This window comes from Cynocephalus volans, chromosome 3, assembly GCF_027409185.1.
Source record: "Cynocephalus volans isolate mCynVol1 chromosome 3, mCynVol1.pri, whole genome shotgun sequence".
Classification (NCBI taxonomy): domain Eukaryota; kingdom Metazoa; phylum Chordata; class Mammalia; order Dermoptera; family Cynocephalidae; genus Cynocephalus; species Cynocephalus volans.
Window position 1 is genome coordinate 117,671,143 of NC_084462.1, and position 15,532 is coordinate 117,686,674.

Below are 15,532 nucleotides of genomic sequence, written 5' to 3' on the forward strand. Positions count from 1 at the left end.
TGCTAACTGAAGCCTTTTGGTTGGGTGAATGCCAAAACAACTTTCAAGATATTTCAAAACAGCTGCCAGCATGTAAAGATTTTAACTGAAGGAGCAGAGTACTGAAATCTGAATTACTAATGAGAGAATAAACTTATATTTTGCTTAAGGTCCTTAATGAACATGGAGATAAGCAGATCCAATAAGGAATATGTCTCTCATGCATGCAAACTGACCTTCTGAAACTACACATGTGAGGATAAAATACTGAAACGGACTGAACATGTGCATTCTAAGGTAACCTACAGTGCAAGTCTTCTTTGAATACTTTGCATAGTCCTGTTTTAGAAAAGAAAGTTTCTGAAGGGTAGGAACCCTTAAAATTCTCTTAAATAGGGGTAAACTGAAAGCTTGGAACTTTGAAGTTGAATGTGCTCATTGAACTATTTTAATAGTATAAAGTATAATTGAAGAGGTTTCAGCTTATTTGGTTTTAAATATCTAACAACAGATCTCACATATTCTTTCTATTGGGACAATTTTGCCCCTTGGGCTTCCATGAAAATTTTTTCCTCCAAAAGGGAAGAGAAACAGGATGACACATTTACAGACAAACTATTCTGTAAAATAAGCAGTAAATAAAATGGAATTGCTGGCCTCTTCTAGTCACAGAATTGGTATTGAAACGATTAAAGAGCGGTGATTTTTTGTAAATATATCTCATTGTCGATTGTGCAGAAAGACTTTAAAAGAGAAACTGGTTTTCTAAAAATTATGCTCTTTTGGCCAAAGATACCCCCCCCCCCCCCCCGCCGCCCACCCCGGTCGTCGGCTGCACTGGGTACATTGGGACTGACTCTGGATCAGCAGGATCTAACTTGGAATATTGCATTAATTACTGGAGTCAAGTATACAAGAAGGCAGGAGCCACGTGCTGGAAGCCTCCATCAGCTGGTTGGCCTAGACATCGGTGGCAGGCACAGCACCGTCCCACAACGGGCCAATACTCAGACAAGTGCTATTTCATAGAAAGCCACTGCCTGCATTCTAGCCTCATTCATCAGCCATTTAGCAGGCTTCCTTCGGCCTACAATACTGCCGGCCTTGACAGATGCAGACAGAGAGGACTTTGCCCAACCAACCCCTGAGACATTCCCGATCTCTCTAGAATTAGCATGATCTCCCATTTCTTTCCACAGGAAAGCCTACGCAGAGCCAAGGAGTGGTCTTTGAGATCTCTTCAGATCCCGCCCTGAGGAGGAGGGGGCGGAGAACGCACAGATCCATCCACTGCGATGCCTAGCCGCTGTCTGCTCCCAGTGGGACGAGGACCCATTTCTGTGACCGGATCCTTACAAGACGGCTCTCCACCAACCCAGCCCCGTACCCTACTCCCCCACCCCCCATCCAACAGCCTTGCGTTTGGCCTCTGAAAAAGTATCCCCTAAATGAATGCCATTAAGCTGGAAAATGAGTCCTTCCAGGGAAGGAGGGAGTCAGGACCTCGGTTAGGTCTTCAACTAACTCGTGGGATCTCTCGCACAAGCCACAGATGCTCATTACGATTCTTTTTACGTGCAACACGTGGCGGACGAAGCAGTTTCATATCTCTTGGTATTATCTGCCGTCCAAAGCATTTTCTTTGAGAGGAAAATGGAAACGCAGCTGCGCCGTGGGCCCGGCCAGCAAGAGCTGGGGCTCCCTCCCGCTGTTTCCCTGCGGCTGCGGGGCGCGGGAGGCTCCTCCGGAAACTGACTTGGGTTAAGGGAGCTCGGAGGTTGCCCCGGCAGGCGCGGGACGCCGCCGGGGCGAGGACTCGCCTTTGTGCGGCTTGGCTGTTTTCCAAGAGCCATCAGAGTGGGAGGGGACGCCCGGGTTTGCTGCGAGGGTAGGCGTCTGCCCCATAGACCTTGTGCGGGGACGCTGGACTGGGCGGCCTCTGCCACTCTCGGCCTTGGCAACTTCTGACCAATCCGTTCTGCCCCTTTGGGTGCCGGCGGGCCGTCTGCGCCCCAGGCTCAAAGGGTTAAGCAGGTGCCTCGCCGGTGAGGCGCTATTGGCCGAGGGCCGGGGCGGCGCGGCCGCGGTCGCCACGCTTCGCCAAGCCCAACTTGGGTTCGTGCGGAGGGCGCGGAGGCCACTCGTCCCCCGGCTCCCGGCCCGGGCCTTGGTGCGCGGGGAGTGGAAAGGAGGAGAGAAAGAGAAGGGGAACGCACCAGCAGCACCAGCAAAGCGGGGCGGGGGTCGGGGCGCGCCAGAGGAGGGGAGCCCGAACCTTGCACCCCGTAGGGACTGCGCCCACCGCCCGCAACTGCGCTCCAGGCTCTCGAGCCGGAAGAAAGGGGAGGAAGTGGGGCAATGGGGGGTTCTGGTCAGGGCTGGGGGAACCGATCCATTCCCACCGCCCGCACCCACTAGCAGAGTGAGAAGGAGTGCAGTCATCACTTCAAACGGCGCACCCAAACCACAAGCATCCCTCCTCACCCCCTAAAGAAACGCTGATCTAACAATGTGGAGAAGTAACTGGGAGAAGCGAGGAAATAAATGCACGTGTTTTCTCTTTTTGTTTCCCCGGTGGTTGGAATTTGCAGAGTTCGTCTCAATTGTGGCTGTTAATTTATTCGTTTCATCGGTCTAAAGGGGCGTATAGAGGAGGGTCATCGGGGCACACCCGGATCCCTCCAGCCTGACGTACAGTCTCCACCTCACAAGTTTGCCCAGGACCAACCCGCCCTCCCACCAGAAGCGGGAAGAGCCCATTCTTATAAAGGAACAAACTCTCCATTGCACAAAAGGGGCTTCTTTTTTCCCCTCCGCCTTTGCACACCATCCCTCCTCGACAAGTATCAAGTTCTCGAGGAGCCTAACTTGCGCTTAGCAACCCTCGCGCTGCCTGGTGTGCAGAAGAGCGGTAAAGAGGAGTCCCGGCTAGGAGGAGGCTCTGAGCCCCCATTCCTGCACACGCGGGCAGGCTTGAGTCCAGGTTGCTGGAAGCCGCGGGAGGCGCGAGCCTGCTTGGATGGTGGTGATTTCTCTAGAGAAAGGAGGGGGGAGAACGCGCCTCAGTCTTGCACTTTGGGTCGGAAGTGCGCGGTGTGTGTGTGTGTGTGTGTGCGCGCGCGCGCGCGCGTGTGGAGGGGGGAGGGAAAGAAATGCACCCTCCGCTGCCCGTCATTCCCTTGCACCGGCCAAGTCCTAGCCAAGCCTCCCGGTGCATCCTTCCTCCGCCACCCCCTCCCCTTCTTCCCTCAGCTGGGCTCGCGCGGCGCAGCCGGAGCAGCCAGTGAGAGCAACATCCTGGAAAGAGGGGGGAGCACCACCGCCCCCCAAAAGGGAAAAAAGGCCCCACCCCGACACGTTTTGCTGTTTGCAAGTCCCTCGCACGCCCCCCGCACCTCCTCCTCTCGCTCGCGGCCCCCCCAGCTCGCTGCGCGCACATCAAAGCTCCTCTCCGCCGCGCACAGTGGCCGCGGCTCACTAATGGGATTGCAGGCTGGTGCCTGGCTCCGCTGCTGCCGCCGCCGCTGCTCGCGCTGCTGCTGCCGCCGCCCGAGCCCGAGCCCCCGCCAGCCCTCGCCCAGAGCCGCCGCGCCCGGGGGCCGAAGCCGCAGCGATGATCCGAATTTTTCCGGATTTCAGCGTGCAGGTGACGGCCGCGGCGGCCGGCGGGGCGGCCGCGGGGGTGCCGGCCGGCGCGGGCATGGGGAGGGCCGGCGCCGCGGCCAACGGCACCCCGCAGAACGTCCAGGGCATCACCTCCTACCAGCAGCGGTGAGTAGTCCCGCTTGGGCTGGGATAGTGCCCTCGCCCCAGGGTGCTGGGGTGGGACTCACTTTGCCTCCTCTTTTCTGCTTTACAACACACATGCACATCGCCAGGGCTCACTTTGCCTGCCCCTCGTTCTACAGATGAGGACGAAAAATAATGGTAATTCACAGTCCGGATTGAAAAGCACTCCAGTGCACTGGCGAAGTGAAATCATCCTTTGCCCTTTGCTTAGCCCCAAATCCAGAGCTTCAGCCCCGAGTAGCGGAGGAGTTGCAGCGAAGTCTGAGACGCCGCACAAGGTGCTTTTGCAAAGTTTGGGATCCCTGTCCTCTTAACAGCAGAATTTTCTCAATGCCTCTGCCGGTTGCGGACCCGCGCTGACGGACAGCCGGGGGGCAATTGATCACCGGAGGCTGATTGATCATTTGTTTCCAAACAGAATAGGAACGGTTTTCACGTGTAGCTGTAGACCTGTAATTCTACATAATAGTTTTATCATGTCACCTGTTACTACAGGGAAATACAGCATGAAATCCGAGTCTTCGGCGCTGCTAAGTATTCATCTTAAATGCATTATAATGCAAATGCGTAAGATTCAGAGATACGAGTTAGGAAGCGAATTTTACAAAGTTAGGCTAGGTGGTGAGAAAGAAGTTCTAAAGTACTGCTTATTTGCATTTTCTCCTAAACATAATTATAGATTTTTAAAAAAATTATGCATGTGACATTTGGTTCAATTAGGAAAGAAAGGGAAAAATTGACACCAAAAAGTCTTAGAATCTTAAAGTTTTTCCTTAAGAAAAACTTTCGATGTTCCAATATTTAAAATGTAATCCACAAAAATGCACTGAGAAAAACTAATAATGTAATATGAAAGGCAAAGTCCCCATTTGTGGGGCTCAGTTTTATAGAAGATGGAAGAGAAAAGAACACATGAAAAGGTGAAATTAAATATTTGTGTTTTCCAGATTGCACACGATTAAACATCTGAGAGATTTGCCAATGGCATTTAACTTAAAATATACACAATGCATAATTCAAATAACAGTTCCTATTTTTACCTTGTATTTCAAACTTCATTGATTTGAGAACCTTTGATTTGAACCAACAGTATTTAAACTGAAAAGGTTAAGATGATCTATCACTGCCATATTTTGTGCCTTCTAACCAATGGCCCAGTGACCAGAGAAGGTTTTGCATAACACATTGTTTTCCAAGTTAATGCTCAGTATTGCAAATATTCTGCACAAGACTTCTTATATGCTCTGTGTATTGACGGAACTTTTAAAGACTCTTGAAAATAATTCAGAAAGGGCCTATTTCTTGTCAAAGAGATTTTTTTCATTTAAATGATTAAATTAGTAAGTGATTACGAGATCCTTTAATACAAAAGATTTGGGAATCTTTCAAACATAAAGGAGTAGGAAAGGAATCAGATTCTTTTTCTTTTCACGGTTCAGCTTTTTTTTTGTCGTTTATGAAACATTTAAATAACAGAATATGGTGGTCACTTTAACTAGGAAGTGCAGGCAGTAGTCACAATTGTATGGTCTGTGAAGTAGGGAGTCAAAGGTCAAAAATGTCAGATGGCCTTTGGACAATTTCAGAGACCTCCGGGGAACTTGAGCTAACCTATAAGATTTAAATTGTGCATAAGGGGCAGTCATGAATTTCAATCTTTAGGTTTGCTCTGAGTGTTGGTGTCCTTCACCATAAAGATCATCTCGAGGCCAATTTCCCCTCAAGTCTGAAGCATCTAGAGGTAGTCTCCCATAGTCTACCAACACTGAAAGCTGCACTGGTGCCTTCCACCTTCATTTTTGAATTTGGGCCACTTCTCAAGTCTCTGAATCCCACTGCAGTTCTGAAGACTAAGGCTTTAAAAACAATCTACTCTACACTTTAGCCTTTGGGATGCATTATCCCTCCCTTGCCTTTTATGTTCTGTTATATTGACAGAAAAGAAAATGATAGCTGTGAAAAATGTAGCCTTCTTTGGTTTTGTTACTCAGATATGACACCTGTTACTGCCTTTAATTTTAGTTAATTTGGATGCAGGAGAGTGAGTCATGTGTGGCAAGAAGATTACTGGCAGGTGTTTGAGGTAGGGTCTGAGTCAGGAGTCCTCTGTCCTCTGGCACTTAATCAGTATTGTAAGCCACCAACATGTCCGGCTTCAGGGGTTCTGAGGATCAGACTTAGTTTCTACACTGAAACCTCAATATGTGTGCTAAAGCGGACGATGACACATCGTTTTACCAAAAACATATTTTAAGTACCTCTGGGGAGTCTAAGGGAGTGACAGAAATGGGGGCTTTTCAAGCAAAGAGAGGCCTGTTTGGTGAACACAAGCTTCTCCCATTTGCCATCTTTGGGCAGAAACTCCCTAGACTGGCTGTCCTGGAGCCCAAACTTCCAAATAGCTACTTTCCCCCTTTTCAACCAGCCCATGTATTTCTTGTACATACCACTCTCCACTCCAGTTCATTTCTTAATCACTCTCATTTTCTCCTACCTGTAGAGTGAACTCCAAAGAGAACCCAAACACCACCATGCAGATTAAACACCTCTGCCACGAAAAACACTTGTTTTTGTTTGAAGTTTCCAACTCCCAGCACTGCTTTGCGGGAATCGTAGGACCGAAAGGGACCTCCTTTTCAGCTTTTTATTGTTTCTTAAGTTTAAGGTAAAATGCAAAGCCTTACATAGGACTGATGTTATCCCTCACGCTCTTCCATTTGTCCAAACTGGAAATGCTCTAGGAGTCCTTTCTATTTGCCTGGCTGAACATATGACCGACCCCAGTCTCACCGTAAAAATCTGCCCACACGCTGCAAAGTGGTTTAGCGGAGGAAACGCTCTGACCAAGGTCTACCCAGGTCACAGATTCCAGCGCTGGCCCTGTCCTGAGCGGCCCTTTCTCTAGGCCTCGCTGAGCTGTAAAATGGGGAGAAGGCTGAGCTAGATCCCCGAGACCAGCAGTTCCGTCCCAGGTTGGGAGAGGCGTTTGTATCTAACTGCGTTTAAACGCTTGGGGATTCACCTGGGAGCCCTGGGGTCTGCATATACACTCGCGTGTACATGCGTGAATAATGCGGTTGCTCCTGCTTAGGAACGCTGAGAGCGCCAGAGCCAGAGGTGCCTGTGCTGCCGCTGCGTCCGCCCACGGGGCCCTCTGGCCGCCTGGCTTGGGCCAGCGCACCCTCCACCCGGGTTATTTCCGCTGCCCCCAAAGGCGCATCCGGGACGGTGTCCTGCCCCAGCTCGCTCCCGTGGCCTCCCAGTTCCTCTCACTGTTTCTTTGCTCTTGGCTGCGATACTCCAGAGAAGGGAAGTGTTCGAAACTGCAACTGAGTGGCGTTGTTGCGCCGGCAGTCGAGCTTCCCAGTCCCCCAACGAGAGAGAGAGAGGAAGATAGAGAGAGAGAGAGAGAGAGAGAGAAGGGTGTGTGTGCCTGCGTGCGAAGAGCGCGCTGGAGCAAAGCAGCTGGAAAATGCCCAGAAATACTTTCACAGCGGTCAAGCTGGGAACCCCCTGCGTATCCTCCCCCTCCCCACCCCTCCCGGCTTAGGCCCCGGTCGACCCCCGCCGGGAGGGTGTGTGCCCCACCTGCCACCAGGCCAGCTCCGGGTGGTGGTGGTGGTGGGGGGGCTGACCGTGTGTGTGTGTGGGGGGGGGGGGTGCGTGTGGCGGCGCGCGAGGGTGAGAACCCGGAGGCGGCGGGGCCCTGGGCCGGGCTGCCCGCGGGGCCGCGCGGCCGCCTCCCCCCGCCGTCGCCACCTCCCCCTCCTCCTCCGCCGCCTCCGCCGGTCGCCTGTCTCCACGCTGGGCATGTCTCGGGAGCCGGAGCGGCCCGGGCCGCGGGCTCTCTGCGGCGCATGGACGGCGGCGGCGCCCGGCGAGCAAGGGGAGGAGAAGGCGCAGGCGGCGGAGGAGGCGGCGACCTGCGGCGGGGAGCACCGGCGGCGCGAGGGGACGGCCGGCCGCCGGCGTGGCTCCAGCCCCACTACTTTTCCGTAGCCTCCCAGCCTGAGCAGCACGGCCGCCGCCGCCGCCGCCGCCGCCACGGCCACGGCCACGGCCGCCGCCCGCCGGGCCGCCGCTGAGCACCGCGCACGCCCGCACTCACTCCCACTACCCCACGCACACGCAACCCCCCGCCCTCCCCACGCCCCCCACCCCGGGACGGGGGGAGAGAGGCAAAAAGTAAGAGAGGAAAAAAAATAGCAGGAAGATGGCGCCCACCAAGCCCAGCTTTCAGCAGGATCCTTCCAGGCGAGAACGGTAACACTTTTCTGTTTATTGAACCTGCCGCCGGGGCCGCTGCTCCCGCCGCCGCCGCTGCCGCCGCCTCCGCCGCCGCCAAGGTGGCGGGGCCCGCTCCACAGCCCGCCTCCTGGGCCGCGAGCCCGCGGGGACCTCGTCTGGGGGCTTGCGGCTGAGCGCTCGCCCGAGGTCCCCGCGCGCATTGTCCACCCGGCGGCGGCTGCGGCAGCGAGCGGGCTCTGGCGGTGGCGGTGGTGCCAGGCTCTCCGAGCAGTCGCACCTCCCCGGCTCGGCGAATAGAGTGACTCGCTGACAGGAAAAAAAAAAAAAAAAAAAAAGAGAGAGAGAGAGAGAGAAATGAAAAAAAGGAAAGAAGAGAAACAAACAAACAAAAAGAAGGCGCTGCTGGGTGTCGGGGAGCAGCGGTGTGGTGGGGGGCCGGGGGATCCCCGGGGCCGCCGCAGGTCCCTTGGCAGCTGCTCTCTAGGAAGGGAATGAGGCTGGGGAGGGGGAGGGAAGGCAGGCGAGAAGGGGGAGGAGGAGGCCGGGGGCGGGGAGCGCGGCGCTCGCGCCAGGCCCGGAATGTGTCGCGCAGGGGCCGTCTCCGCGCCGAGCAGCTAGGCCGGCCGAGCAGAGACAGGCGCGCGGCCGCCGCCTCCCCGCCGCCCCGGCTGCGCCCTCAGCCCCGCAACTTGTGGGTCTTCGGCTCTGCCCTCCGCTCTCATCTTTCCCTCCTCTCCATCCCCCCTCCCAAGGGAAAAAGAAAGAAGAAAACCCTTAAATCCAAATAAACAAACAAGCAGCGAGACCCAAAATATGTCAGCAGTTGGAGTATCTATGCCCCGTTAGTTACTGTTGGGGATCTGTGTTTTAAAAAGTTCCTGGTGACAATTGCATATCCAGGCGAGGGGCTCAGTCGAGCATGTCTGTTTGAAGTTAGTTAAACTAGTAGAGCCAAAGGGGAAGGGAGTTTGTGCTCGAAATATCCTTAACCATCCTACGTGAGTAGCATTGTTAGAGTTCAGTAACTAAGCATCCACCCCCCACCCCCGACGTGGTTTTCCCTCCTGCTGTCCACCCAGCCTACTTTGTTTGCAATCCTATTTGCTATTAATTGGCAGCGTTAATGACATTAATTGCATATAGCATATTGGTATGAGCAAAGTTAATATCTTTTTGTCTCAGAAGAGGAAAGGCTCAGTAGGAAGTATGAAATGTTACCCATTATTTCACGGGGAAAACAAATACAGTGAGGTATGTGCACCCCCAGTCCCCAGAAGGGACATTTACTTTCCTCACAACCTTAAGTGAACTTGAAAAGAGAAGTGCTTAGCTGCAAGATTTAATTATTATTACATGGACAGTTTTATTTTTTATATAACATTGTACTGAACCTATAGCTTACATCAATAGAAAATAGGGAGATATTCAGATATATATTCTTTTAAAAAGCTTCTATGGTACTATGCTTATTTCCTTCATAAATAGGAATGGCAGAATTGTCAGGATTAAGGAAATACTTTTGTTAAGTAGAGACATAATTGACTAATTTAAACTCTAAATAATTCTGTAAAAATCATATATCTGAAAATAAATCATACATAATCCAGTCTTTAAAGATATTAAATGTGTATAGCATTAACTATTACTACCAAACTGTAGAAAATCTAACTCATGTAGCTAAAAATTAACATTTAGTTCTTAAGAAGTATTAGTGTTTTATAAAGAATTCACATACTACTTTTACTCTTGTAGGTAGAAAAATAATTTATTAGAGCATTGTGCAAGGCTTTTAATAATTATTTTTTTATCTAACATGCTCATGAACACTTTGCGAATTCAGAAGTTTATAATTGATTTCCTTCCTTTTTACCCCCTTTTCCTTTCCCTCTTCCTTTTCCCCTTCTTCCCTTCTTCCCTCCCTCTCTTCTTCCCTCCCTCCCTCCCTCCCTCCCTCCCTCCCTCCCTCCCTCCCTTCCTTCCTTCTTTCCTTCCTTCCTTCTTGCTTCCCTTTTCTTCCCTGGTTCTGTTGGTAGTAAGTGTGTTTACTGGGATGGCCCCAGTAATCTCTCTAGCAAGGCCTATTTGTGTGCCATTTTGGGAATTTCTCTGAGATAGGAATCTCGAAGATAGAATTAATTTCTAGGAGAAACTTCATAGCTTGTGCATGAGTGCGTTCTTTATCACCTGTCTCCATTTGGCATTCGAAGAAGGTAAATCAAAGTGTGTGATTTGTTATTCTGCTCCACTTGAGAGCTGAACTAAATAACACTTGGTCTGAAATTCTGATTGAAGTTGTAGGAGGATATACTGTATTTAATTTAATGCCCTTTAATAGCATCTTCTTGTTCAGCTTGGATGCTGTCATTTTAAAGGTTGGATCTGAGAAGGTTTAACCTGTAGGTAGAGGGAGGAGTAATAGTGGGATAGGGGGCAGAGGAGCACTTTAGAGGAAAGGAAGGAAGGAGTTATAAACTCAATGTTTCAAACAGTCATAACCGCAAACTTGGCCTGTTATCCAAACAGTTGTTTTATGCCCCAAGGGTTCACTTTGTTATCAGGATTTTAAATGCTCTTAACACTTTAAGCATAAACATTACACGTGTAAGTTGATTTGGTTTTGTAATGAGAAATGGGAAGTCAGATGGTTTGTTCAGGAGGGGTTGTTTTTCATAGTTACTTGCTTCAGCTAAGTAGAGTCATTCCACCTTTATTTGTACTTGTGCCTAGAACTTGCTGATTAATAAATAGTATTATTTCTCTGTAACTGTTGAATACAAATATGTTTATAAAATATGACTTTCTTTGGGCATGTTTTAAATTGTATCCTCCCATTTATTTAAAAATGGTTTCCAAATCATTAATTTCACAAAGGCATTTATGGATTCTTTATATTCTTACTGCTTTTCAAATACACCTGTAATAAAAAATGTATAGAGTTTAAAAATATATATCTTTTGAATTGTCTTATTTATGAAATGTCTGATCAGTGTAATAATCCAGTACAAAAGTCATTTTCTTATAATGATGTTTACAAAGTAAATTTTGGAAAAAGAAGCTTGATAATGACTTTGGGTACTATTTAGTACTCCTTAAATTTCTCTGAATCATACATACAGAAAGTGCCTCTTCACAGCCTGAAAGAACCAGTTGAAAACCTTGTGTATGTAAACTTGTTTGTTTTTCTTTAAACTCCAATAGACTGCAAATTATATAGCACTGCCACAGAGTTTTTCCACTGTGTGGATGTACAACGAAGAAAATTAGACTGAGATAAGTGTCAAGCATGTGATATACCCATGCTGGTTTGCAAAGCATGTTCCAGTAGCACAGAGCTTTTGTTTTAAAAAGTAAAGGTGGTGGTGGAGACTTTTTTACAGGTATTTCCTTCTATAGTGTAAGTTTAAGCAGAATGATAAATGATGATGTGTGTTGTCTAACACTTGCTTATATATATAAATAGCTCCACAAGATTGCTTAAATGATAATAGAAAATATGAAATGAGATGGCCTTCATATCACAAGGCCAAGGGTCTACAAATGGAAAAACTGAAATAATGAAATATTTCCAAGGCAACAGACTGTCAACAAGAACTGTAATGCATGGCATATCATAGAACCACCAGAGAGGATATTAGATAGGATAGCTCCAGAGCCACCAGTTATAATGACCTTTATTGCATAGGACCCTCCCACACTGCAACATCCTCTCAGATTTCCAATTTCTGATTTATGAATTGAGAATCATATAGGTATTTCTCGTGTGCAATATGCCAATCACTAGATTTGATTTGTTACAGTGAACAAATTGAATTCAACATTATTTGATGATTTAGGTTTTTTTTAAAAAAAGTTATGTAAGCTATTTTCAGTGCCTAGTTACCATGAGTAAAGTTTTGGTTCCTGTGTCTCTATATTAAAAATATAACTTTTATTTTTGACTAAAAGTTATGCGTAGTTAATATTTCTCTCCACAATGAATTGATAAGAATTTCTTTGCACTTTAACTATAATCCACAAATTGGAACAGTTTGATAATTATAAGGATATGAATCTTGAATTTCTCCCTGCAATTCTTATATATAATGATTGCTTCCATAATAGAGCATTTATGGGAATGCCAGAACTTCCATGAACCCCTTGACTCTTTTTCGCTGCTGCCCCAGATCTTAGTCTGGGATCCACTGGCATGTTAAAATTGTATCCATTTGAAATGGGACGTGCTCTGTGGTGAGGTTTTCTGTGACAGGATATATTTTTATATATATTGCTTTTGTAAAGCAACACTTCTGGGGAAGGATTTAGACAGTCTATCTCTTATTTAGTTATGTTTTAAGCTGTAGAGTTTCATATTTTGGTATATTTATGGGGGATATATCATAAAAGTTTCTGAATCATTCCTAGTAATACTTTTCCTTATAAACTTCCTCAAGTGCTTTATTATTAATAATGACCCCAATGTAAACCTTAGTCTTTTTTGGGGTTTCTGCAATTCTTGTGATCCTTTTTCTTATGCAGAATGCTTTTAAATTTAAAGAAAATTAAGCACACATAGAGCCACCTCCCCCCCCACACACTGTTTACATGGTCACTTTTTCTACATTGTATCACTTATTCTTTTAATTGATTTTTTAAAGTTCTGCATTGCAATTGCTTTGGAATCTAACTTCAGGTATTTTATAGATGTGTCTTTAATTGCTTAGGAAGAATAAGGTTGAAACTTAGTGAAGAAGTTAGTATGTTGAAAATTTTAGTTGATTGGTTGATTAAATATTACTCTAAGTTTAAATGCTATCGAAGTTGCACATAATGGAATATGTGAGACTTTAAATGTATGATTAGGTAGGAACTTCTAGAATTTATGGGAAAATTCAGTTGTTTGCATTTACTGATGTTAGTATTTTCACAGCAAACAGTGGCTCCCCCCCCCACCCCAATTGGGCAGTGTAATAAACCAACTGTAACTGAATGGTATTTTTACTGCGCTGGGCCTCATTAGTGTGAACAGAATGTTTGCACTATTAAGTTTGATGCAACCTTATAGTTAGAATAATTTGTAGTAATATTAGTAATACTACAGTGCCTAAATAGGACATGGCTTAGTAAGAATTAAGTGACGGCTCCTGTATCTGAAATGACTAGGACAAGGACAAGATTAAACAACACTTGAAGTTGTTGTGTGCATACATTTGTAAAGCATAATGTTTTGGTGAATTAATTGGAATATTTGTGGTCTTGTATACAAAATCATGAGAAGCAAGTGAAAATTTCATGTTGCTATAGCCCAAAGTACTCCTGGCTCTAGACTGTAATTATTGATTGGTTCTTTCATTCAACTGTATTTATTGAACTTCTACCATGGACCATAGTGACTTGTGCCAGGGACGGTACTGAATAATACACCTTGTAAGAGAGTTGCTTTGGTTATAGACTTGCTCTTATATTGGACATGCAAAACACCCTTTTCTAAGAGTAAGAAGGGCAGAATTCATAGAAATATAGGACTCTATATTTTTGACTTCTGTTATCTTAGTGTTCTTGTAGAAAAGCATTTAACTCGTAAAATATAATAATGACTAAAAAATTATTAGAGATTATTGGAGGAAAGAAAGAAAAGAGGCTGCATAAATATAAGTGACATAGCAAATTTTAGGGAAGATGTTTTGATGGGATTTAAAAATAAAAATAGGTTACATATGGTAATGATAATAAACACTTATTGGACACTGCCATGTTTCAAACCCTGTATGAAATACTTCACAGTAACTTTCTCATTAGTTTTCTCACTGCCATATGAGGGAAGTGCTAATATTCTCAATGATGGATGAGAAAATAGAGGCTTAGCATTCCCAAGGAAGGTGGTAGAGTTAGAGCCTGAATTCAGGCTTATCTCTGAGGTGGACTTAGGCAATGTAGTCTCTGTAGAAAGATACCTTTACACCAGTTTGGAAGGGCCTGTAGTTTTGGACTTTCCAAAATCAAAGGTTTCTGAACTGATGGCCAGAGAGTTCTATTGGTAGAAAGACTGGGTGGACAGTAAACTATATCTATTCCATTTTGGTCCTTCATCAAATGTTCAGGAATACAGTGTTTATAAAGTTAGAGGAAGAATCAAAATTTAAGGTGTTCTAACCTTACCTTTCACATTCCAATAGTTTTGTGGACAAGCTCCACAGCTATATATACTTTAGGGCTGATTTTTAACTGAATGGTTTCCGAGGAATCAGTTTGCCACATACATATGCCTCTTTGGTCATAGCATATGAAATACTCAGGACCTCTTCCACTCGTATAATCCATGCCTCGGAGTGTGCCACAGTTTGTCTAAAGATTACAGTTGAGGCATTTTTATTACGTTATAGTTTTGCCACTGACTGGATAGAAACAGCTTCATAGGGCTTTCAGAATAACAAACTTCAGTACCTCACCATATTTCTGGATATTGTCTTTTGAAATATGTAAGGACTTGTACAAGTTGGCCTCCTGCCAAATTATCTGGCATCATAATAATGATGGCAAGTATTTACATATCACTTATGTGCTAATAAACAGGTACTGTTCTAAGGGCTTTACATATATTTACTCAATTAATTAAAAACATACCATGTTAAAAATGGACTACTATACATACATAAATGGTAAGTTGTCATAATTTAATTTCCCTTGCCCCTAATATACACACACACACACACACACAGGGCACCTTCAAGAAAGGAAAGTCTTTGGTAACATTTTTATTTCTTTATGCCAGGAACCATAGGGGTTGGTCTGATATATAACTTTTTTTTTTTGACAAAAACTATACTTTAGGAAACTGTGTAGCATTTGACTCTATCACTGATCATTGCAAAATGTATGCTAGATTTGCAGTAGTAGACAAACATGTCATATTTATCTTTACATTTTTTGATATAATGCTGTCAACCAAATAGCTTCTTCTATACTATAAAATGTATATTAGACATTTCAGGGCTTCAAAGGACTAGATAAGCAGTACTTGAGTATTTGTAGGTGAAAATGGTGAGTATTTTGCTTGTATATCTTAATTAAATATTCACTTTTACATTCAGCAAATTTCTTGTTTATGTAAAGAATAGATTGCTTTATAAAATGTTGGAAAGGACTCATTTAGAGAGATGTTTTACTAAAATATTGAAGATAAAAAGCAAAATGTAATAGGAAGTGTAAGTGAAAAATACACTATAAAATTTAAAACAGCAGACTGTCTTAAAATAAATTACATCTGATTACCATATTTTATTGTCATCAGTAGGCTAATGCAGAATCAAAGGGTGCTGATTTGGGTACCTAGTATAAAGCATTAAAACTCAAATCTTTATCACGTATTTTGGAAAATAATGCCACATAGCATTTTAAGACCCCGTTATGGAATCGTAGGTCATTTCAGTCATATCTCACGGCATCTGATAGACTAGGGATCTTTCATTTGTAAGATTTATAAAAACAGTTTTATTACAAAGAAAAATTTAATATTGGATTGAGGGTAGTCTGTATGTGA

The 15,532-nt window shown here is 45.6% G+C and overlaps 1 protein-coding gene across 4 annotated transcripts in view; it reads left to right on the plus strand.

Annotated features, from left to right (window-relative positions):
- Positions 1–3,592: 3,592 nt before the first annotated feature.
- The window catches only part of NPAS3 (neuronal PAS domain protein 3), an 857,631-nt gene continuing 845,691 nt past the window's right edge, over positions 3,593–15,532 (plus strand). For all 4 annotated transcript variants that reach the window (XM_063090950.1, XM_063090951.1, XM_063090954.1 and 1 more), the window contains exon 1: positions 3,593–3,750. In XM_063090950.1, coding sequence (XP_062947020.1) covers positions 3,593–3,750 — 158 coding nt within the window. The remainder of the gene's footprint in view (positions 3,751–15,532) is intronic.